We start from the raw sequence: 24,837 nt of genomic DNA, 5'->3' as shown, positions 1-24,837 counted from the left end.
TGGATTTGGTGTTTTTTTCTAGTGACTAGAGTGACTATCTTATGTGTGAATCTGTCTTTTTAGTGTACTCCTCCTGGTTTAAAAACAAAGCATAGATTACTATACTGTTTGACAGCTACATTGAGAGAGAGAGAGAGAGAGAGAGAGAGAGAGAAGAGAAGATAGAAAAATGACATTTGACAGGTTTATAGTCTGTCACTGTCTTAGTCATGTCATACTTGTCATTTATCATTAAATGTTTTTTCCGTCAAGGTTAGAAGTAGTTTTTTTGTACATGATGTGTGATGTATTTTAGGTGGTGCAAAAGTACTTTCTACTGTTTGGAAAAATACCTATTTTAAAACGTAATTTTGAATTGAAATATGGAATATAAAGTGGATGATTTTTTTAATGAAATAAACGAAATAGCACCTCCACCATTAAAGGAGGCCCAGGATGAAGGTATTAAAGACATTTTACAGTAAAATATAATTTTAAACTTAAAATTTATTGTTGCTCATAGGAATAACTTAATGTTTAGATCTAAACAAAATTGATATTTTGAATATTTAGGTATTGAGACTGAGGTATTATTAAAAAGAGTAGATAATTTGTCAAAATACATTCTAACAAAATCAATCTACCGAAAATACTTTATAAGGATGATAGGTTGTGGAATGGTACCTAGGTACTACTGAGCTGTAAGGAAGCAGTTTGGAAAAACGAGGTCCGTTCTTCTACCAACTATTATTCCACTCCATACCATTACTGCACCACCTCGGCAATGTGTAAACCTCCTGAAAATGTTTTATGCATTCTACATTTCCAGATCGTTTCGATACTTACTCAATAAGAGTCTGGATAAAACCCAAATCTAGATTCGTCAAACAATAAATTGTAACCCAAACATTTGCATCCCAGTTTTGATATTCTTGACACCACTCTAATCTTGCAGTGCAGTTGCCTCTGGAGATAGGTGGACATCTCAATGGCCTTCGATTGTCTTCAGGGGAATTGGCTTCAGAGAGATGATTTCCTACAGTATTACAGCTTATGGTTACCTGGTGTGCTCTCTACAACTAGCCAACCAATTGAGGTGCTGTAATTGTGCTATCTTCTAGTGGTTAACGCTAAAAATCAGTCTTGAGCTGCAGTTGTAGCAAGCTCAAGTCCTAGGTAATGATAGGCTGGACTTCCAGTATCACAAAAATGCTGCCACAATTGACTTGTAACACTTTGGGAGACATCCATATGCAAAACCATATTATTAGTTTGCTGCAAGTCACATTGAAGAAGACCTACAACCCTATTTATCTCATCCAAAGTTACATGACTTCGTTCCATGATAAAAAACAATATTTTTAATGCACGAAGTAAACAAAAACTTTATAGCATGAACAAAATCTAAACTAGCAGAATATTTACTGCAGTTTAAAAGCTTTAATTTGTTCCTCTTCTGTAAAAAACTGTTGTCAAATGAGGTTATCAGAGCAAAAGTGGCTTAAGCCCAAAAACGATGTTTTGAGGTCAATGCAATCTTTGTATTCATATTTCCATTGGGTTTATGGGATGGGGCTACAAATTATGTAATGCCATCTAGCCGTAGGTTGTGTAAGCGCCTGTTAATCCGAAGATTTAATGTTGCTGCTTTTATTGATATCTTATTCTAAAAATGCCCAATTTGTGTCTTAAGTCACTGTTGCTCTGAGGGCCTCAATATTCGTTACCACTTTTGTCATTGTGTTGTACTCACAAAAATTTTACAGGATGAGCCACTGTATAAATTCAATTGAAATTAAATAATCACATGAATTTATTTTTGTTAATTTTATTATGTTATATTGCTTCACTAGCTCCTCAATGTTCCTCAGGTATTTCAGCCTTTAATGTCTATAAATATTTCTGTATCAACATTTTTTTTATTGTCAACTGTGTTTTTTCCATCGAAATCCAAGTTTGCGAAATTTTTATTTTTATACTGTCTGCTTCTTGTATAAATCATTTCATTTACTTTCTGATGAGTTTTTTCAATAGGGCTTTTCATTCACAGTCATTTGTTTCGAGCTTCTGTCATGTGTCACATAATATTAATATATCTACGTCATACGTTATTGGTATATATCAATGATACAAACCAAAGACGTATGACGTAGATATATTAATATTATGTGACACATGACAGAAGCTCGAAACAAATGACAATCGATGAAAAGCCCTATTGTGGGAACTTGTTGATAGCTGATATGAAAATCATATACAGTCAAACCCACTTATTGGAATAGCCTTCGTGTCAAGCAAAATTATTCCTATACCCGGGATATTCTAATAACCAATCATTGGTTGCTAGTATAAACGTTTCGGGATCTCAAATTTCTATTCCGTAAACCGGTATTCTAATAAGAGGGTTTGACTGTATCTGTCTCCGTAATACAAATTGATCACAACAGCTAGCTGTATTTTTGAGGACTTTTTGGTTATTTATTATGTGTGGATAACCATACACCATTGTATGGTAGAAGGGATATGATTATAATAATAAAAAAAATATTAGGTATGGATAATCCAAGGGTTTCTCCATTTTCAACCTCACTACCCCCTAGTGATTTTTTTGACACTGTATAAACTGTATAGTGTAACACACTAATACGGTTTGTGGGTAGATAATAATAAGTGTATTTTTTGTATTAAAACAAATATTAAAGCCTAAGTTAACTCTCTCTCCTATGTCGCTACAGCTTAAGTTGAACCCTGGCCTCCCCAGTATCCGCCTCCAAGTATCTCTGTCCCTGGCTGCTTTCCTCCAGTTTTCCACTCTCAATTAGCTTATGTTATAATTGTTCTTAATTGCGATTTATTTTCAAGGGAAGAAAATAATTATGATTACACTTTTATAAAAAAGAACTTTTGATAACACCACATTTTTATTATTATTTATTGTATAAAATTATAAATTATTTTGTTGTTTCAATTCCTATGTCATGAAAGGATTTTGTAATCGATTTTAAAGTCATCATGAAATAAAATGTTTAAAGTGGTAAAACATTAATGAAACATGTTTCGAAAGATTAATTGTGATATACCTTAATATAGCTAATATTATATTAAATTAATAAAATATGACATATTCTTTCTTTCTTTCTTTATTTCTCCCCTTCCTTGTACCCTATGAGTGTGTCGGATTTGGGATCGCTATTTTAATTTACATTCACCCATCTCTTCCATTCTTTTCTGTTTTCCGCCATTATTGACTTACTACTTACATTACTTTTTGACTTGCTTTATTGTCGTAGTGTTTATTGTATCTTATTGTATTTTACGTATATTTGTAATATTTTGTTAGTTCTTCATATCTTCTGTAATGTTTTATTGTAATGAGCTTTGCTCGTAAATATATATAAATAAATAAATAAATTATTTTTAATTCCTCGAGTGATTTTCCATTAACTTTTCCCGCCTCTACTATTTGCTGTATCCATTTTTTCCTTGGTCTTCTTTTTTTTCTTTTTGCAATGTTCCTTGCTTCGTGGATTCTTCTCGTAATTCTGTTGGGTTGCATCCTCATCAAATGCCCATACCAATTCATTTGTCTCTTTTTTAGTTTATTCATTATTGGTTCTTGGTTGGCCATTCTCCTAATAGTCTCGTTGCTTAATCTATCCCATTTTGTCTTTCCAACTATCCTTCTTAAATGTCTCATCTCCATTGCATTTATTCTGCTCTTATGTTTTTCCAGAATTGTCCAGTTTTCATTTGCGTAGAGCACAGTCGGTATCACTATTGTGTTATATATGCTTATTTTTGTCTCTCTTGCAAGTTCTCTTTTCCCCAGTATTGGGGCTAAGGCATAGTATAACTTGTTTGATTTCTTTGCTCTATTTGTTATTTCCCAGTCTATTTTTCCGTCGTTAGTAATGATACTTCCCAGGTATTCGTAAGTTGTAACTATTTCCAGTTCTGAGTTTTTGCATTTTATCTTTATTTCATTTTCTTCTTTGCCGTAGATTATCATTACCTTACTTTTTTCCTCGTTTATTTCCATTTTTAGCTCTTCTATTTCCTCTACCCATATATCCATTAGTTTCTGCATTTTGTTCTCGGAATCTGCTATTAGTACTATGTCGTCCGCATACATTAAGGACTCTATTGTTACCGGTTGTAATCTATGGTATCCTATTATTGTCTGTAGTTGGTTGGTTCTTGCTCTAGTTTTTCTTATTAATTCATTCATTACGATTATGAATAGCAAAGGGCTGAGTCTATCTCCTTGTTTAATACCTCTATTCTAATTAAATTCATCTGATCGTTCCCCTGCTATTTGTACTCTTCCTTTTACCTCTTTGTAAGTACTTTCTATAATTTTTATCAATCCGTTTGATACATTTATTTTCCTGAAGCATTCCCCTATAATTTGTCTTTCTATCATGTCAAATGCTGCTCTTAGGTCTATGAATGCTAATATCAGTTTTCCCACCGTGTCTAAGCATCTTTCGATTAGGTTCCTGATGGTATATATGTTGTCATTTGTTTGTCTTCCTGGTCTAAAGGCCGCTTGTTCATCTCCCAATTTCATTTCTACTTCTTGCCTTAATCTTTTCTCTATTATTTTCGTATACATTTTAAAGCATACCGATGACAGACATATAGTGGTGTAGTTTTCACAGTTTATATGTTCTCCTTTTTTGTATATTGGTACAATTATGTTATTTTGCCAGTCTCTAGGGATTGCTTGTTTTTCCCACACCTCTTTATATATTGTCCATAGCCAGTTTATTCCCTCTTCTCCCATGTATTTTACCATTTCCGGTTCAATTTCATCATCTCCTCCTGCCTTGTCTATTTTTATGTTTGATATTTCTTCTATTACTTCTTCTCTACTTATTTGGTCTATCTCTGTGTTTTCTTGGCCTTCATTTATTACATTGTCAACCTGTGTTACTTCGGTATCAAATTTTTCCTAATAATATTCTTTCCATACCCTAGCTATTTGTTCTGGGTTTATTTGAATTTGCATTGATCTATCTCTTACTGCATTTATCTTCTTTCGTTTTCCCCCCTTCATGTGTCGTATTGTCGTCCAAAAGTTTCTATTATTTGTTATATATCCTTCTTGTAGTTTTTCTCCAAATTCTTTCCATGATTTTGCTTTTGCTTGTGTGACTGTCTTTTTTACCAATCGTCTCTGCTTGTAATATTCTTCTTTATCTTCTTCTAATCCCGTTTCGATGTATTTTTTCCATGTCATTTTCTTCTTTTTTATTTCTGTTTTCACTTCTTTATTCCACCATCTTGTCCTTTTTAATTGATTATTACATTTTTTGATTCCACATACTTCAGCTGCTGTTTTCTTTAATACTTCCCTGTAAGTTTTCCATCTTTCTTCCATTGTCCATGTTTCTTTTTGGCACTCTATCTGCCTCAATCTTTTATTGGTTTCCTTCTTGTAAAGTTCTCGCACTCGTTCTATCTTTAGTTTGTTTACTTTTACTTTCTTGTACTCTTTTCTTTCCACCTCCTCTATTTTTTCATCCTTCAGTTTTGCAGTGACAAGCCTGTGTTGTGTGGACAGCTCCGGCTCTTTTTCCGTTAAGATATTTTGTATTTTTTGTTCCAAATTTCTCGTATATACTATATAGTCGATTAAACTCTTTGCATTTCTCTCTTCAGCCACAAATGTATATTTGTCTTCAATGGTTTGTTCACTGAATGTGTTTCCTATTATCAGGTCATTCTTTTGGCAGAATTCTAGCATTTTAATTCCATTTCTATTTAATGTTTCTTCCCCATATTGTCCAATACATCCTAATCCCCTATTAACGTCCTTACCTACTCTAGAATTCCAATCTCCTAAAATTATTTTTCTCCTGTCTCTCTTAACTTATCTAATGTATATTGGAGTTTGTTGTAGAATTCTATCATAGCCTCTTCTTCACTACCTTCTGTTGGTCCGTATATTTGTATTATCCCTATCTTATCTTTTAGTTCTATTTGGGCTGTAATTATTCTAGATGATACTGCTTCGTAATTTGTTATCCTTGATTCTATTCTTTTATTCACTATTATACCAACTCCTTCTTTTGCTCTTTGTCCCTTCAGTACTCCGGAATAGTATAGGCTATATTTCTCGTTGATATTTATATGTCCTCTGCCTATCTTTTTTGTTTCGCTTATTCCCAATATTTGTACATCCATTTTTTCCATTTCTTCTGTAGCTTCTACTTCCTTGCCTGTCAGAGATGTCACATTCCATGTCGCTATTCCTATATGATTTGTCTCGTTATGATGTATTTCCTCATTACCGTTTTCTTCTTCTCCATTACTAGTATTATCGTTGATTTCATGCTCCCTGGTTTCCGTATTATCATTGACATATTAATATGCTAATTAAAGTTAACTAAAAAAAAGGAACACCCGTGTTTGAACCGGGGACCTCTTGATCTGCAGTTGAACGCTCTACCAGCGTATATCCGCTGTTGACTAACATACTTTACGACGGGATCTAAATGTCATTGCATTATTTGCATTTAAAATGGCTTAATATTCAAAATAAACTCGATGCATCCATGTAAAAGCTATTGAATAGTGCATTGTCATCGAGTTCTGAGCTATTCTGAAAATTTCAGATGTCTAGCTAGTCATAGTCATACTTTCTTGATCCTTTAAGACGCTAAAAATGTATAGGATACGTCACTACAGAATTCAGTATAAAAACATTAATGTGTATAATACAATATTCACAGTGTAACAAAATTGACAAAACATAAAATATATGAAATACCCAACATTTTTATATGTAAAATATGAAGCTACTGCAGTTTGTCCTCAAGATATTCATTTATAGAATAATATGCTTTTCTTAAGAGTAAATCTTTAACATTTTTTTTTTAAATCTAGTAGAAAGTGGTATTTCTTTCACAGTTTTTGGCAAATGGTTGTATAAGGTCAGTCCCATATATCTGAAACAATTTTGAAATTTCGATGTTCGGTGTTTAGGAACTCATAAAGATTCAGCACTTCTTGTATTGTAATATTGATTGTCTGAATTTACTGGAAATATATTGATTTCCTCTTTTACATAAAGTAAACATTTATAGATATATAGGCAGTAGAAAGTTAAAATTTGATGTTTAATAACAATTGGTTTACATGATTGTTGATAATCCAAATTAAAAATTTTACAACTTTTACATAATTTTTTTTGGGTAATGAACACTTTGTTACTATCTACTGAGTTCCCCCACAAAATTACATTATAGCACATGGGGCTGTAAGCAAGGCTATAATAAACGTTTATTAATGCCGAGATGGGTAGTGTGTTTTTAATTCTAGATATAGCATAAAAAGCTTTATTCAATTTCATGTTCACTGAATTCACTTGCTCTGACCATTTGAGATTACAATCAATGAACACACCCAACAACTTTGTAGAGTGAGTGGAAGATAACATACAGTCGGAAAAATGAAAGAATACCCATGAACGAACATATAAAACACGCTGTATTTTTCTGTCACCGTGTCACAAAGAAAATTGTCCAGTGCAAGTACATGTAACAATAATTATTACATGTACTTGCGCTGGCCAATTTTTTGTGTGACACGGTGACCGGAAAATACAGCGTGTTTTATATGTTCGTTCATGGGTATTCTTTCATTTTTCCGACTGTATTGTTTCTATCATGAATAGTTAAGATATATGTATAGTCATTGGTAGATGAGTTGTATGAGTGAAAATAACTGATTTCCGTCTTGTCAATGTTTAATATTAATCTGTTAGTATTACACCAGAGTATAAAGCAGAACAATCTTCATTGCCATTTTTAATTCCTCGAGTGTACGTGCAGAAACTATTAACAAGGTATCATCAGCAAATATTGATATTATAAGTGCCCTTATGTGATCTGGTAGGTCGTTAATAAAACTTAAGAATAATAATGGTCCCAGCACGGATCCCTGTGGTACTCCTTTATTTGTCGTGTATGGATCTGAGCTTGATTCTTTAATTTTAACAACACTCTTCCTGTCACTTAAGCAATTTATAACCCATGCTAGAAATATCCCTCTAAAACCAACGTTATATAATTTATTGCGAATAAATGTTATGTCTAAGCAGTCAAAAGCTCGTGATAGATCAAAAAATAATCCTGCCACATGGTTTCTACTATATAATTCATCATAAATACGCTCAAACAAGCTGCATGCAGCCGTGAGTGTCGACTTTTTTGGTCTAAATCCGTGTTGATTTGGAGTTAATAAATTGTATTCTTCTATAAAATTTAACATTCTGTTTAGGCCTGGATCCCGCGTACCAAAAAAAAGTTGATTAATAGCAAGCTGAAAATTTGTTAATAGCTTAACAGTGTCTAGTCGGACAAACTTTGATGTACGGGAACACTGGAACAGGAGAAGTTTTAATTGTGGAACAGTTTAAAAATTTGGAACGTCAAATTACGAAAACGTCCCATGAATTTTGTCGGACAGAACATCCAATTGATTTGTTACCCTTTCATTAAACTCTGCTATTACTAACCAACATGATTCCTGTCATTTGACATGTTCTTCGTGTTCCACTCATTAAAATGCCCAGTTGGTGATAAACACCAGTCTGATTTTTGCATGAGAGTTTAATGAAATGGTATCAAATCAATTGGAAGTTCTGTCCGACAAAGTAAATGGAACGTTTTCGTAGTCTGACGTTCCAAATTTTTAACCTGTTCCACAATTAAAACTTCACCTGTTCCAGTGTTCCCATACATCAAAGTTTGTCCGACTAGACACCGTTAAGCTATTAACAAATTTTCAGCTTGCTATTAATCAACTTTTTTTTGGTACGCGGGATCCAGGTCTAGTTGTATACAACCTTCTCTATTATTTTGGAAATTACGCTAAGGACGGATACTGGTCTATAATTTGAAATATCATGAGGGTCATTCTTTTTGAAGATTGGAATAACTTTTGCCATTTTAAATATGGATGGAAATTGGCTGGTTGGTATTGAGAGATTAACAAAATGGGTTAAAGTATTCAATATATGATCACTTATCAGTTTTATTATTTTTACCGATATGTTATCAATACCAGTACTGGGCTTATTTTTCAGTTGATCGATTGTATTTTTTATTTCAAGTATTGTCAGAAAGTATGTTTAAAATCGATTACAAATTTTTTCTGGACACTAACAAAGTGACAGAAACAAAGAACAAGTGAAGTACCTATATAAAAACGATTTAATAACGTAACATTAAAAAATAATTACTACTTAAACGATTTTTACAACAAATTCGAATTTTTGTTGATTTTAGACTTTTAGACTATTAATTTTATAAATAAAACTTGTTTTTTTTTAAACATTTTTAACAGTTAAAATGAATAGTGTTGGTTAAATAGAGAAGAATATTTTTTTTTGGTAAGTATAGAAGATCATATTGGTTAAATTTGCTTCTTATAGTCTTGATTAACAAAGATTCTGGAGCAACTGATACAAAAGAAATATCATGGAGATCATATATCAAAGATTTAGCCAAAATCATAGATTCCAGAGCAGAAACAGAACATATTCAATAATTTTGTTCGAAACCCAACATTTTGTCTAATGTTTGTAACAGAGAAGATACTACAATAACAACAAACATCTTACATCAGCTCAAATATTGAACCAGTGTCATGGACCTTGCAGGTGGATTAACTATATCAATGGTAATTTTTGGGGTCATACCCAAATTCATTAAATGCAATGCATATTGTGTTGAACTCAAGTTCGACATGATAGACAAGCAAGTATACATTTGTTTTATTTGGTGCTACATAAGATAGATCATATGACCAGGTTTTGACCATTTTCTTTTTTGATCAAAAGTAATAAGAAAATTGTAAAAATACACCAAGATACAAATTGATGTGAAGTTAACAGCTAAATAAATTATTAAAATCTGTTTGTTTTAAACATGAAGAGATCCTCTACCAGAGTCTACCATAAAGAATCTCAATGTCATCTGACAATACTGAACCAATACTCAATGCCAAAAGCTCTATCTGTGATCAGGTTGAGTTCAAAACTGACAGTTCTCCATAGAAGAACTGTATGACATGAAACAGCTACATATTTATAATTACGATTTTGATATACAGGGGGAAACTTCAAGAGACGAATGTACAACCAATATATTTTGCAACACTTTAAAGTTAGTCTACTCCTACTCAATGAAAAGGTCACTGCTGCACTGTCTACTGAGATTAGTGTAAATGGGCTAGTAAGATACATGTCACACCTTTGGAAAAACACTGTCGTAAGTGCAAATCTTTCACAAATTGAGTGAGATTGATTGATTGAGATCAACACTACAATATTCCTAATACTCGTATTTGTCTAAACAAAGTCAGACTTGTAACTTTTCCCTATTTTACTAGATGACGTCTATGTCGCTGTTGAATTGCCGTTTTTACCTGCTCTCTTGGTGCAACAAAGTCAGATTGTCAGTTGTGCGTGATATAATATTAACGCCCGGTTTCCGAAAGGATGATCATCTCAAAAATTATGTAATCGACGATTAACAATAGATTAAATGCGTCAGAAACGTCAACCAAACTAGTTTTAACAATAGTCGATCACCTGACAAAAGATTAATCGTTAGTTAACAGCCGATCATGAGTGTTTTGAGTCTACGAAAGGTCGATTACCCAGTTTCGCTTGTCAAACGGCGGTAAAAATGGACTGTTACCTAATCTGCGACTATCCGTCGATTAACGAGCTGTTAAGAGTTTTTTTAGTTTTTTAATTACTGTAATTAACAAATACCGGGAAAAAATTGTCAAATAACACATATATAAATGATATAAATCATATTATTCAATAAAAATAAGATTTTTTTATGGAAGAAATAATTTAAAATATTTATTTAACTTGCAGAACATGGATATCTCGGACATTTTTTATATTTTATTATATAATTTATATTTTTTTTCTTTTAAAAATGTAAGATAACAAGGATGCTAGACTCATAGAGCTATTTTTTGAGAGGCCAGAGCTCTAAAAAGCAGAACATAATGATTATAGCGATGTAAATAAGAGGGAAAACGTGTGAGAAATTATAGCAGCTAACTTTGAAGACAATAAAACAGCCGGTAAATAAATTAAAAATAAATATAAAAAGTAAATATATAGACCAAAAATGAAAATACGATTATAAAATATTATAGATCATAAATAAACTGTTTTATATCTCCAACTCCCGTCACATAACCTAGCCTCATTTTTAAAATGCTCTCGTTCAATTCTTGCTCCAAACAAAAGTGACAGTACGTAAGAGAGAATGCACCTTTAGAATCTAAAGATACAAGTTTGGATTTAGAGGTTAATATAATTGAAATTTTGAAGGATAACAGCCAATTGTGACAGTATCGCTACCAAATCGTATGTCAGATCATCGATTACATGATCTATGATCATGCAATTTTACAATAATTGGCGTTTGAGAAACCCATCACAGGTTAACAGTTGATCAAATCTGACAGCCGATTAGATGATCGGAGATTTGAATAACGTTTCGGAAACCGGCTGTAAGATATGCAATAATAAAATTATGAAATTTTTGGAGAAACAATGACATATTTGCTAATTTTTGGAGATACAAGGACATTTGCTAATTTTCTCCTCTTTCAAGCGACTTTAAGAGGGGATGTTTAGGAAAGATCATAAATTTTTTTTATACAGGGTGAGTCAGCACTAACGCGACGGAAGATTACAGCGAAATGGTAAAAGATTTGAAAAAAAATTTTAATTAGTGGTTTGTAAGTTGATAAAATCTACATTTTAAAATTATTTTGAAATATACAGGGTGTCCCAATAAATGGCGGCGTATCAAAGTTATATTTTTTCTTATGGAACACCCTATATTTTATTGCATTTTTTAATTGTCCGCAAAAAATAAGGTATAGTTTCATAAGGCTTCCCTGTACCTATGTACAGAGTGTTCTGAGTTATGGTGACTTTTCTTACAATGTAAAGTTTTAAAAGAAGGCTTATTCTCAAGTTATTTAGGAAATTATAAAAAAAATACTTTTACATCTAAATATTTGGATATTGGTTAAATTTATTTCATGATTAATTGTTACACATTTATTTACAGGGTGTTCAAAATTTACAGTTTTATTATCGGATTATTCAATGTGTCATATGATTCTTATTTTAAATGGAACACCATGTATATTAATAAATAATTATACTAAACAAATCTACCTCTTTCGAATGGTATATGGATGTCCTATACCTAGGTGTCATAGTTTTTGCGCAATTATTAAAATTCTGAATCTGTAAATCGATTCTAAAACAAAAGATGTAGTTAATTAATGGCATTGTATGACATTGTCATTTTATAACAGTACGGTCTGGTAACTATTTTATAATTAATGTATTCCATGATTGATTATTACACATTTATTTACAGGGTGCTCAAAATTTACAGTTTCATTATTGCATTATTTAGTGTGTCATAATATGATGCTTATTTTAAATAAAGCACCATGTATGTTAATAAATTATTATACTAAACACAGGTTCCTCTTTCGAATGGTATAGGGATGTTCCATAACTAGGAGTCATAGTTTTTGCTTAATTTACAATTTTCTTAAACGGTAAATTGATTTTAAAAATAATATTTATGCACTCTAGATTTTTAAACTCTACGAAATAAATGTTTGTTTACTGTATCATAATGAAATGAAAATTATGTCTATTTACTAGACCATTATTATGAAAAGAAGGTAGATTGGTCTGTATACAATACATTAAAAAAACAGGATCTGCTCCAAAGTCTAAAGTCCATAAACGATAAGTTAAATATTTTTCATAATCCTGTTCGGTCTAATATTGGTGTAGTTGAGTTTTATACGGATAATAGTGGTTTCTCTTAAGTATTCTAACAGTCGTTTGACTGATTTACCAGACATTTTTTCTTTACTAGTATTTGGGTTTTCCGTAACAGAAAGCAGGACATCAAGTTCCTTGACGTGATCACAAATAACTGGTTTATTTTTATTTAACTTTCCGAAATTTCTCAAAAACGTCCTTTTTGGGTGTCTTCTATCAGGATACCTACTTTTGAGCGTAAACTTTAGAAAGTAAGATACAATTTTGCAAACACTCCCCAATGCAAAGTACCATGTCTACTCTTTCGTAGATAACGTGGTTATTCATTTTTAGGAACAATTAAATTTGAATATCATACATGGATGTTTATATTTTTGATAGTTACCAGACCGTACTGTCATGAAATGACGATGTCATACAATGAGATACATCTTTTGTTTTAAAATCGATTTACAGATTAAGAATTTAATTAATTGTAAATTACGCAAAAACTATTAGACCTAGGTATAGGACATCCATATACCATTTGAAAGAGGTGACTTCGTTTAATATAACTAATAATTAATATACATGGTGTTCTATTTAAAATAAGCATCATATGACACATTGAATAATCCAATAATGAAACTGTAAATGTTGAACACCCTGTAAATAAATGTGTAATAATCAATCATGGAATACATTCAACCAATATCCAACTATTTAGATGTAAAAGTATTTTTTTTATAATTTCTTAAATAACTTGAGAATAAGCCTTCTTTTAAAACTTTGCATTTTAAGAAAAGTCAACATAACTCAGAACACTCTGTACATAGGTATAGGGAAGCCTTATGAAACTATACCTTATGTATTGCGGACAATTAAAAAGTGCAATAAAATACAGGGTGCTCCATAAAAAAAATATAACTTTGACACGCCATTTATTGGGACACCCTGTATATTTCAAAATAATTTTAAAATGTAGATTTTATCAACTTACAAACCACTAATTAATTTTTTTTTCAAATCTCTTACCATTTCGCTGTAATCTTCCGTCGCGTTAGTGGTGACTCACCCTGTATATTAAAGTACGTATATGGGGGTGTATTCTGTAACATTTCCGTTAAATTTAAGAGGCCTCTAAAATTTAACTTTTAACGGTCCTCTAAAACTTTTCGGTTAGATTGTCATTCTGTAAACACATATTATAGAGGACCGCTAAAATAATATTATTTTAGAGGAATCCTCTAAAAGGTTTTGGAACAAATACGGCAACGTCGCACGTTGATCGTTTTGAACTACTTTTAACCTAGAAATTGACCGAAAACTGAGTGTTAGAGGCCAAAAACCTTAAGAAGAAGAAGAAAATGACAGTTTCCTAGAAAATAATACTTATTATATTTAATTATTTTTTAGTAAAACTCATATTTTCCAATTAAACATTTTTATTTATAAAGTTATACATTAAAATATTGCTGAAAAAATGCATATCTTATTTTTTCTTCTCCCCTTCGACACTAATTTTGGTCAAATGGTCTATTTTCAATAACATTAAGGTCATCTTATTAATCTGCATCTGGTTATAAACCTTCTGAAACTTTACCTTTGTAATCATTTGGTACGTTTTGTAATGTTCCACAATAACTTTAAATAATTTTACCTGCATTAATAGGATTTAATTGCTTTGACAAACATCTTTGACTTCCAACACTTTTTCAATAACATTTCTAGGTACTTAGGTAGGTATTACCTACTTCCTTTGAAATGGTAATTGTAGTTATTTACTTTCAGGTCAATTATTTACTTTGTGTTTATGTTGTAATCTGAAATCAGCTCTCTATAAAAAGAAACAAACATTTGAATTTTGTTACTTATAGGTGTAGTGTGTCAATTGTAAAGTAAAAATGAGACTTACCTTTCATTATTATTTATTAAGTACTTCTTCACCAAATACATTATAAAAAGCCATTTTCCATTTTTAAATATTTATCTCCAGTATAATACAAGAATAACAAAGTACTATTCATACAAACATAACCCAACAAAAATAATCAAACCACATTTAACGGGCTGCTAAAAATTTAGCGGGTACGTTTTGACATCCTCTAAAATATTTTTATTTAGAGGGAGTTTTAACGGTTTAGGTTATGATTTTAACGGATGTATGATTTACAGAATACCAAAATATTTTTAGCGGGCGCTAAAATTTTAGAGGCCACTAAAATTTAACGGAAGTGTTACAGAATACACCCCATGGTATAATAGCTAAAATCGTGGACAATAAATTTCTACTTTCTCTTGTAATTTGCATCTCATTTTTGGCCTTAACTAACTTTCAAAACTTTAAATATGTTTTCTTAACAATTAACAAATTTGCACTTACGTCATTTTTTGTTTCTCCAAAGGTGCGATGTATTCTTTATCATTATCATTAGTGCTACAGCCTTACTTGCCTAGGTCTACCTCCTCTTTTAGTTCCCTTGGGTTTCGGTAGTACATCTTGCAAGACAGCATTTCATTTGCTCAGTCTAGATGTTCTGCCTACTGTAGACGTTCAATTTTGAGACAGTTACGTTCCATTTTCATTTTTTCTTCTTCTTCTTCTTCTTCTTCCTCTTTATAAGCAATTTTGCTTGTTCATTGGCGGATTGATAACTATATGGAAGGTTGTCACACTATCTTTTGTGCGGTCGGCCGATACTTCTATCGGTTGGTGATTTATCTCTTGATGATTTGACCACACTTCACCGACAAAGTCACACACAAAGTCACCGAGTACTCTGGGCTAATTAGCAAAATTCATGGAAAAGTTATTTACCAGCAATTTTATTGCTGGAATCGAATTATAAGATCCTATATATTAATAATATAGGTATGCAAAGTCCGCAGATAGTGTGCTACTTTTTTTATAAACAAAATGGCGCCGACAAATCGTATTTTTTTCAATTATTGCTCTATAACTCCGAAGATTTTAACTTTACAACAAAAACACCCAAATAAAAATTGACCGCAATTAAATTCTGCATAGAGATATGTTTTTCACGATTTGCTCCGACGAAAATTTTCCTCGGAAAATGCGGGTTTTCCTAACAAAAACTATAATTTTCAAATAAAGTTTTAGGTAAGTAATTATTAATCAATAATTAAATAACTTAGTGACATCAAAGATTTCTTGGTATAGATTGTAATTCCAGAAGGCGGTGAAAATTAAACGAATATTTTAGCAACAATTCAATTGTTAATTAACAATTTACGATCGCAATAATAACCAAAATAATCATGATACATTGATCAAACTTATAAAGATTATAAAGACGAGATGCTTGTTCAATATTTTATCGACAAAATATAAATTTTTGTTTTTTTGCATAATCTTTAAAATTTGAAAAAAAAATAGTTATAATACGTTGGTCTAATTAGTAAAGTACAAAGAAAGGTTATTTACCAGCAATTTTATTGCTTTAATCGAATTATAAGATCCTATATATTATTAATATAGGTATGCAAAGTCCACAGATAGTGTGCTACTTTTTTTATAAACAAAATGGCGCCGACAAATCGTATTTTTTTCAATTATTGCTCTATAACTCCAAAGATTTTAGCTTTACACCAAAAATACTCAAATAAAAATTCACCCTAATTTAATTCTACATAGAGGCATGTTTTTCCCGATTTGCTCCGACGAAAATTTTCCTCGGAAAATGTGGGTTTTCCCAACAAAATCTCGAATTTTCAAATAAATTTTTTGGGGCCAGTAAATATATATCAATAATTATATAGCTTAGTGAAATAAAAGCTTTCTTGGTATAGATTATAAATTCAGAAGCCGGTTAAAATGAAACGAATATTTTAGCAACAATTCAATTGTTAAATCACAATTTACAGTCGCAATAACAACCAAAATAATCATGAGACATTGATCAAACTTAGAAAGATTATAAAGGTGTGATGCCTATTTAATATTTTGTCGACAAAATATAAATTTTTCATTTTTTTGCATAATCTTTAAATGTTTAAAAAAAATTGTTATAAACAAATTAACATTTCTTAGAAATTGTTTATTATATTCTAATTTTAAAAAATACTTAAAATGCGTATTTCATAGGTCTTGAAAATAAATGCTTTAAAAAAAGTTTCCAACCATTTGCAAAAAAGTTAGGAAACAGCAAAATAAATATGCGATATCTCCATTGTTTATAATTTGTTTTAATTGTTTCAAAGCTTAAAAGTGAGTCTATGGTACAATCTAATTACTCACAAAGAATGTCAAAAATTAGTGCAATGGTTATATTTTAATCAAAGATTAAAAATACTTTTTTTTGTAATTTTTAGCGCGAAAGGAGGCTTGATACAGAGCCGGAGATAAAATGTTCACTCGAAGCGACTGACACGCTTAAACTCGCGTGAGTTGTGTATGTGGGCGGGTAGCTACGGTACTGTATTATTCTACTTTCGCGCGTGTAAATTACAAAAAAATATATTTATAATCTTTAATTAAAATATAACCATTAAGCTGATAATCGATATTGTTTTATAAATAATTAGCTTGTACTTTAAACTCACTTCTACGCTTTGAAAGAATTAAAAAAAAATTATTAACACCGTAGTAATCGTATGTTTAGTTTGCTGTTTCATAACTTTTTTGCAAATGGTTGCAAAAAAGTTTTAAAGCATTTATTTTCGAGATATTTGAAATGCGCATTTTAGCTATTTTTTAAAATTATAATATAATAAAAACTTTCTGAGAAACGTTAATTTGTTTATAACTATTTTTTTTAAACATTTAAAGATTATGCAAAAAAATAAAAAATTTATATTTTGTTGACAAAATGTTAAATAGGCATCTCATCTTTATAAGATTTCAAAGTTTGATCAGTGTATCATAATTATTTTTGTTATTATTGCGACCGTAAATTATTAATTAACAATTGAATTGTTGCTAAAATATTCGTTTAATTTTCACCAACTTCTGGAACTATAATCTAAACCAAGAAGGCTTTTAAGTCACCAAATTATTTAATTATTGGTAAATAATTACTTATCTAAAACTTTAATTGAAAATTAAAGATTTTGTTGGGAAAACCCGCATTTTCCAAGGAAAATTTTCGTCGGAGCAGATCGGGAAAAACACGTCTCTATGCAGAATTTAATCACGGTGAATTTTTATTTGAGTGTTTTTGTTGTAAAGTTAAAATCTTCGGAGTTCTAGAGCAATAATTGAAAAAAACACGATTTTCGGGCGCCATTTTGTTTATAAAAAAAGTAGCACACTGTCTGAGGACTTGGCATACCTATATTATGAATATATAGGATCTTATAATTCGATTCCAGCAATAAAATTGCTGGTAAATAACTTTTCCCAAAAATAGCCTATTCTCCGATAATCAGCCCAGACTAGAGATAATCTTTAGCTGTGTCAACCCCTGAACAATCTGCATGTAGGTAGGTACTCATCGACCACAAGCTATACAGCGATACCACAGTTCGCAAGTTTTCTCAGAATCATAGCAGATAAAACATAAATCTGTTTCATCTTCATTATCCGAGTTATCATCACAAATGTCTTTATCACTGACATTTTCTTCATCCGATGAGTCTTCAAAAACTTGACGTTTTACCCTTGATTGCTTATTGGTTTTTTTTTGTGGGTTTTTTGGCTTTGTTTGTGTTTTTACTTTTGTTTTTTCGTTTGTGTTTTTACTTTTGTTTTTTTCAGTCTTGTTTTTTTATCCTGCTTCTTTTGTTCTTTTTCTTCCAATACTCTTTTCATTGGTGTTACTGTAATAATTTCAGAATGTTGTTTCGCTCTCGCCCTTTTCTTTGCAGGCACTTGTGTTTCTGGGGTAAGGTATTCCACATTGCTCTGCAGCTCTACGGATCCGATATTTACTAAATGGCTCTTTGTAAATCTTCTAAACTCCAAGAACCCTTTACAGTCTGCCTTTCTCGATTTCTCGGCATCTGTAATAAAAAAAATATATTTTGAAGGTAACCGGACAATCGGAGTCACTAATGGGGTAATGGGAGCCACTAACCGCCTAATGGTTTCCATTACCCGTTTTGTTTAGAAAATTTTAACTTATGAAAAAAATTACCAAAACCAGGCGATTAAAAAAACAAATCACATGTAGTTATTCTTTAGGTAGTTAAGTTTAGTTTGCATAAAATAGTTTTTGTAAACCACGTGTATTATAACGATTACTGCAAAAAGTCTACTATGCTCACAGAAGAATTAAACAACACTGCATAAACATCTGCAACGATGTCGCTGCTTCTCTGCATTGTCGGTAACGTGTCGCCAGTGTCAGCAAGTATTTAAAAGCGCGTAATTTAAATAAAACTCGGTGGCTCCCATTCCCTCATTCTCCCCTATGTATGAGCATCCTGTATCGGGAATCTATTCTGCAGTTGTTCCAGGCCAATCATTGGCTTTGTCTTATAGCGTTCTGACTGCAAGAAGATGATCCGCTGTACTGTATCCCTTTCGGAATCCTGCCGGCTAGACTAGGTAGATATACATTTTGTAAAAAGTCACTTAAATCAGAAAATTCTGATAGTAAACTGAAAAGTAAGTATTTTAAAAGCACTCACGTTCTTATGTGTGCGTTTTTCACAAAATATTTGTTTATAAATAAGTATTTATACTGTTTAATAAGTTTATGAAATAGAAATAGTTGAGTTAGTTTTTATTTTGTACTTTGGTGTCATTTTACACTTTTCTTATTGCATCACAAATACTTTTAAGTTTAATTGTAAATGTTAGTTTCATTTTGTTTTTTCAAACGCTAGTCATATGCTACATCTTACTATTAGAATATTCTTTTAAGAATTAGCGATTAATTTTAAAATACATAGTTTTACCTTGGAACCGAAATCATTATATTTTTGTTTCTGTTTTAGATTGGAAACAATGTTTTGACAAGCTCACTGGGTATCCATATTATTGGAACAAAAAGACTGACGAAGTTACTTGGACTGTACCCCCTGGTTTTAAAACCTCCGAAGAGAAAACACCCTCGAAACCTCAGAAAAAACTCCCACCGAGATTACCACCAAAAGTCTCCCAGCCGAAATCGTTGTATATTCCACAAAGGTCCACCGTGTTTCCAGCAGTTGCGTCGGGCCTTGTACCAAAAGAATCTGTAAAAGTTTATTCAGTCGCTGAAGCCACTAGTGCTAAAAAACGACCAGTAGCTACTAAAAAAGATTCACAAAAGAGACGTTATCCAAAAGATGATCAGTCAGATGATGAGTAAGTAGTTCTAAGTGTTCATTATATGTATTTGATAGATTATATCATCGTCATACCTCATCCGGTGATGTCCCGTGTTAAACAATAAACTTGTAGATCTCTCCAATGTTTTCGCACCTACTTAACTATGAGTTCTGTACTAAAAGTATCCATCCGACCTTCGTTCAATGATGTTTCAAGGTATTGATTCAGACCACTTTCTAGTTGAAACAAAGATTTCAGCTAGGATCTCAAACAGTGGCGGCTCGTGGTAATTTAAGGAGGGTGTTCAATTAAAGAATGTAATTATACAAACGGTGAATAAGCGCTGCAGGCGAAAAATTTTTGGGGCCTCGCCAAAAGATGTTCTGTAAAATGAAACCTATCTTTGACCCGATTAGTCAGGATGTCACACACCTTTTCTGTTTTGTGCAGAATATGATACCTACTAATGATGGCGCTTCTTCGGTGGTGAAGGTAGAGGCAGAAGTTATGAATATTGAAATGGCTTTGTCAAAACTGTTTAAAAATCCGTTTATTTTAACGGCATCCAAAGACCGAGATTGAAATTATAGTTTTATTCTTTGAAAATACTAAACATGGAAAACAAAATAAAGAATGTAGTTTATCACACCCACATAATCACGAAGTTTTTCTATCTTGTTCAACTTTAAAACGATGTTTAAACTTTTTGTTTCTTATTGCACATTCTTGTACGAAGTTTATCTCCGGCCAAGTTAGTCCATTCTTTTTATAAGAAGTCGATTTTCAAAACTATTTGCATTTTCTTTTAGATACTTCACTGAATAAGGCTCCATCCTAAAAAAACTACCTACCAATATTGTATTTAATAAAATCCCACAACAGAAAATGCCAAACTGTGAATCGAAACGCTCCGCCCCGGTCTCTGTGTGCAGTGCACAAATCGTCAATGTTTTAAGATATGAGAATCACTGGTTCACGGATTTAAGAGCTCTCGTTCTTCTATAGGGTTACTGTATAGTGGCTGGGTTCAATTTGAATTCTGCACTTACCACGTGCATCTAGCGTAGCGGTGTTGTGCAAATAAATTATGAGATTAATAAATACCGTTATATTTTAATGATACTATGATATTTATGAGATTTAAGAAAAAATATTTTAATGATATTTATGAGATTTTTAAAAATATGTGTTTTAATGAAATTTGATTGGGTGTTCACTGCACAAGTGAACCAATGGAGAAACCGCCCCTGATCTCAAATGCTAAGAAGAATAGAAGCACCCTCACCCTGCAGTGTCACTCCTAAAATATCCACAAAAACTATACCCTGTTAAACTACTAAAATCCCTTAAAGCTAGGAGTAATTCAAATTTACCTCGCCGTAATGCTTATTTGTAATTGGTCCAACCTCAGGCAAGTTTACTCCACTATTATGAAATTTTGACACTATTGACATTTATGAAATTTTGACACTATTGGTATTTCGTAGGTTAATTAAGTTATATCGGCAATTTTTTGTGTTTTCTGCGTTATTCCTTTAATTTTTAGATTTTTAACTATTTAGAATGGGAAATAAGCCACAATATTATTAAAAAATGATTTTTATTAACGTTTCGACGCCCAAATCGGGTGCCGTTGTCAAAATACAAAATACTATTAATATAAACAAAAATGTTGTTGCTTAGTAAAAAAATTCTTCTAATAATTTATTTAATTTGACTCATTTATATCGGCAATTCAGATACATATGATACATTTTAAAGTAGAAGACTTTAAAATGATATTGCCAATATTTATGAGTTGCGTTCCTGGGACGACTTTACTGAAAGATAGTTCATTCGATTACATGAAATCAACCCCAACTCAAGAATATCCGTCACAAAAAAATCATAGCATGTGATCTGTCTTTAAAAAGATAACCACATGCAACGGTGACATTAAAATTCTCGCGTTAGAGATCTCATAGTAAATCACGAGGGAAAACCAGGAAAAACCTCGTGATACTATCCCGACATCGTAAGTATTTGGTCTTATATTTAATTTACTCTCAAAATTAATACCAAATTCTGACTTTACTATAATTTTGTTTAAATTATAAATAATATCAATAATACATGGGTATATAAGTAATACTAAAATATAAAATATGTACTAACTCGACTATTGACTTACTAATTGTGGTATTTTCTTTCTATTGACTTCCTCTTTCAGTATGGGTATCCACATCCTACTGCATTCCACCGAGGAATTTGCGACACAATTGGTTTCGTTTAGCATAATTAGAGCCGCTTCTTTGATTTTTCTCTTTTTACTATCTGTTTCTTTCAGGACTATACTTGAATCTCTCCACTGAACTCTATGTTCATTATCCCATGCGTGTTGACATATTTGAGATCTATCAAATTCTCTATTTTTAATATAAGATTGATGTTCACTTATTCTAACGTTTAATGGTCTTGATGTTTCACCTATATAAAACTGTTCGCATTCACAAGGTATTTTATAAATACAATTCTTTGTCCTTTCTTGTTCATTGTTAGGTTTAGTTTTAGATAGAATAGATCTCAATGTGTTGGTTGTTTTGAATGTTGTTGAAATGTTGAATTTATTTCCTATTGTTTTAAGTTTCTCGGATAGTCCTTTTATGTATGGTATTGATATTTTCCTCGTATTATTTCTTGTGAATGTTGTAGGATCCCGTTCTATGTTGTTCTGTTCCATTCGATCCAATCTTGACAATTCCTTATTTATAAACGATAAAGGATAATCATTTTTTAATAAAACAGATGTTAAGAATTGTTTTTCTTCTAAAAAGGAATTTTCGTTAGAACAAGTAATTTTGGCTCTATCATATAAGGATTTTATGATTCCCTTTTTAACGTTGATGTTGTGATTTGATTTGTAATTGAGATATCTGTTGGTATGTGTTGGTTTTCTATACACTTGAGTCTCATATCCAGTATCCTTCTTTAAGACTAAAACATCGAGGAAAGGCAGGGTGTTATTATATTCCTTTTCCATTGTAAATTTTATTGTCTCTTCTTGATCGTTTATAATATTCAGGAATGTATCCAACAATTCTGATCTATGAGGCCATATTGAAAACACATCATCTACATATCTCCACCATACAGTGGGTTTTAAATTTTGTTTAGAAATGATATTAGTTTCGAAATCCTCCATAAATATATTAGCCAATAATGGAGATAAAGAGGAGCCCATTGCTAGACCAAAATTTTGTTTATAAAATTCATTATTTAGTTGAAAATAGGTATTATTAGTACATAATGTCAATAACTCCATTATAGCTGATACATTTAGTTTTGTCCTAGTTGTCAATGTATCATCATTCTCTAATTTCGTTTTGATTATGTTTAAAGTTTTATCTAATGGCACATTTGTAAATAAACTGTTTATGTCAAAACTTACTAAAATATTATTTGGATTAAACTCAATAGTTGATAATTTGTTTACAAAATGTTTTGTATTTTTTATAAATGTGTCATCATTATTAGCAAATGGTTTTATAATGTTTAATAAAAATTTTGATAGTTCACTACAAGGAGAACTGATGGTACTACAAATGGGTCTAAGTGGTATGTTCGCTTTATGAATTTTCGGTACTCCATAAAAATGTGGTGACTTACTGTAATGAGGTGTAATTAATTTTCTTTGATAGTATGTTAGATCATTTTTAAATTTGAATAAAGTTCTATAGATTTTGTTTTCCAGTGTTTTCGTTGGATCCTTCGTTAATTTGGTATAAGGTCCATTTGTAATTAGATCTGTAATTTTGTCCTCGTATTGTATTTTATCCATTATTACAGTTGCATTTCCTTTATCCGCTGGTAGGATCGTTATGGAGTCATCATTTTTTAAAGTTTTTAAAGCTTTAATTTCCTCTTTACTGATGTTCTGTTCAATTTGATTTGTCTTTTCCAATTCAAGTTTACATAGTACCCTATACTGTTCTTTTTCATGAGTTGGTAAACACTGTGATATTTTTTCCACTGAACTAATTATGTCTAATTTTGGAATAGATGGATGAGTAACAGCATAGTTTAAACCCTTTGACAATACCAAATTCTCCGTTGCATTTAACTGTCTATTTGATAGATTGACAACTGTCGCTAATATGTCATTATTTCTATTTAGGTTATCAAAAGTATGTATACTATTTTGTTCTAAAAGAATATTAAATTTATTTAAATGTATATTTCTTTGTTTCTGATATGAATTTTGATAAATTATGTGTAAACTAAAAATAATTCGATCAAAATCAGAATTTGATATCATTCCGAAAAGCAAATCTTTAATACTTACGATGTCTTGTTCAATAAAAAATAAATTTGACCTGTGAAATTGTAACCTTTCCCGGATCATTGACAAACTGGCTCTATGTAGAATATTTTGGAGTCTTCTGCTTGAGTATGCTGGCCGTAACCTCAAGCCCTTCGGTATTAAGTTGTTATCTCTACATCGTTTTAAGAATTTGATAGAATTTTGACAGTGTGCCAGTTTCTCGTAGAAGGTTTCCAATTTCCTAAAATTTTGACACACGCTAGGCCCATACCGGTTTCTTAATGTTGTTCTGAAGCTATTTTCTTGTGGCATTTTTACAATTTTAACTATTTAGAATGGGAAATAAGCCACAATATTATTAAAAAATGATTTTTATTAACGTTTCGACGCCCAAATCGGGTGCCGTTGTCAAAATACAAAATACTATTAATATAAACAAAAATGTTGTTGCTTAGTAAAAAAATTCTTCTAATAATTTATTTAATTTGACTCATTTATATCGGC

The 24,837-nt window shown here is 31.3% G+C and overlaps 1 protein-coding gene and 1 long non-coding RNA gene across 2 annotated transcripts in view; one reads left to right on the top strand and one right to left on the bottom strand.

Moving 5' to 3' along the window:
• The first annotated feature begins 234 nt into the window (after positions 1-234).
• The window catches only part of LOC114333220 (formin-binding protein 4), a 55,423-nt gene continuing 30,820 nt past the window's right edge, over positions 235-24,837 (top strand). The window contains exons 1-2 of the mRNA XM_028283081.2: positions 235-441; positions 19,718-20,069. Of these exons, the coding sequence (XP_028138882.2) occupies positions 363-441; positions 19,718-20,069 (431 nt within the window). The 5' untranslated portion in view covers positions 235-362. The remainder of the gene's footprint in view (positions 442-19,717; positions 20,070-24,837) is intronic.
• On the bottom strand, positions 14,245-15,065 carry LOC126888810 (uncharacterized). Its single transcript, XR_007699656.1, has 2 exons — positions 14,733-15,065; positions 14,245-14,652 (listed from the first exon to the last, which is right to left on the bottom strand). It is a non-coding gene; the product is annotated as an uncharacterized LOC126888810 (long non-coding RNA).

Source organism: Diabrotica virgifera, chromosome 7 (genome assembly GCF_917563875.1).
Source record: "Diabrotica virgifera virgifera chromosome 7, PGI_DIABVI_V3a".
Taxonomy (NCBI): domain Eukaryota; kingdom Metazoa; phylum Arthropoda; class Insecta; order Coleoptera; family Chrysomelidae; genus Diabrotica; species Diabrotica virgifera.
The sequence above is the reverse complement of the archived record's forward strand: the minus strand, read 5'-3'. Positions and strand labels throughout refer to the sequence as shown.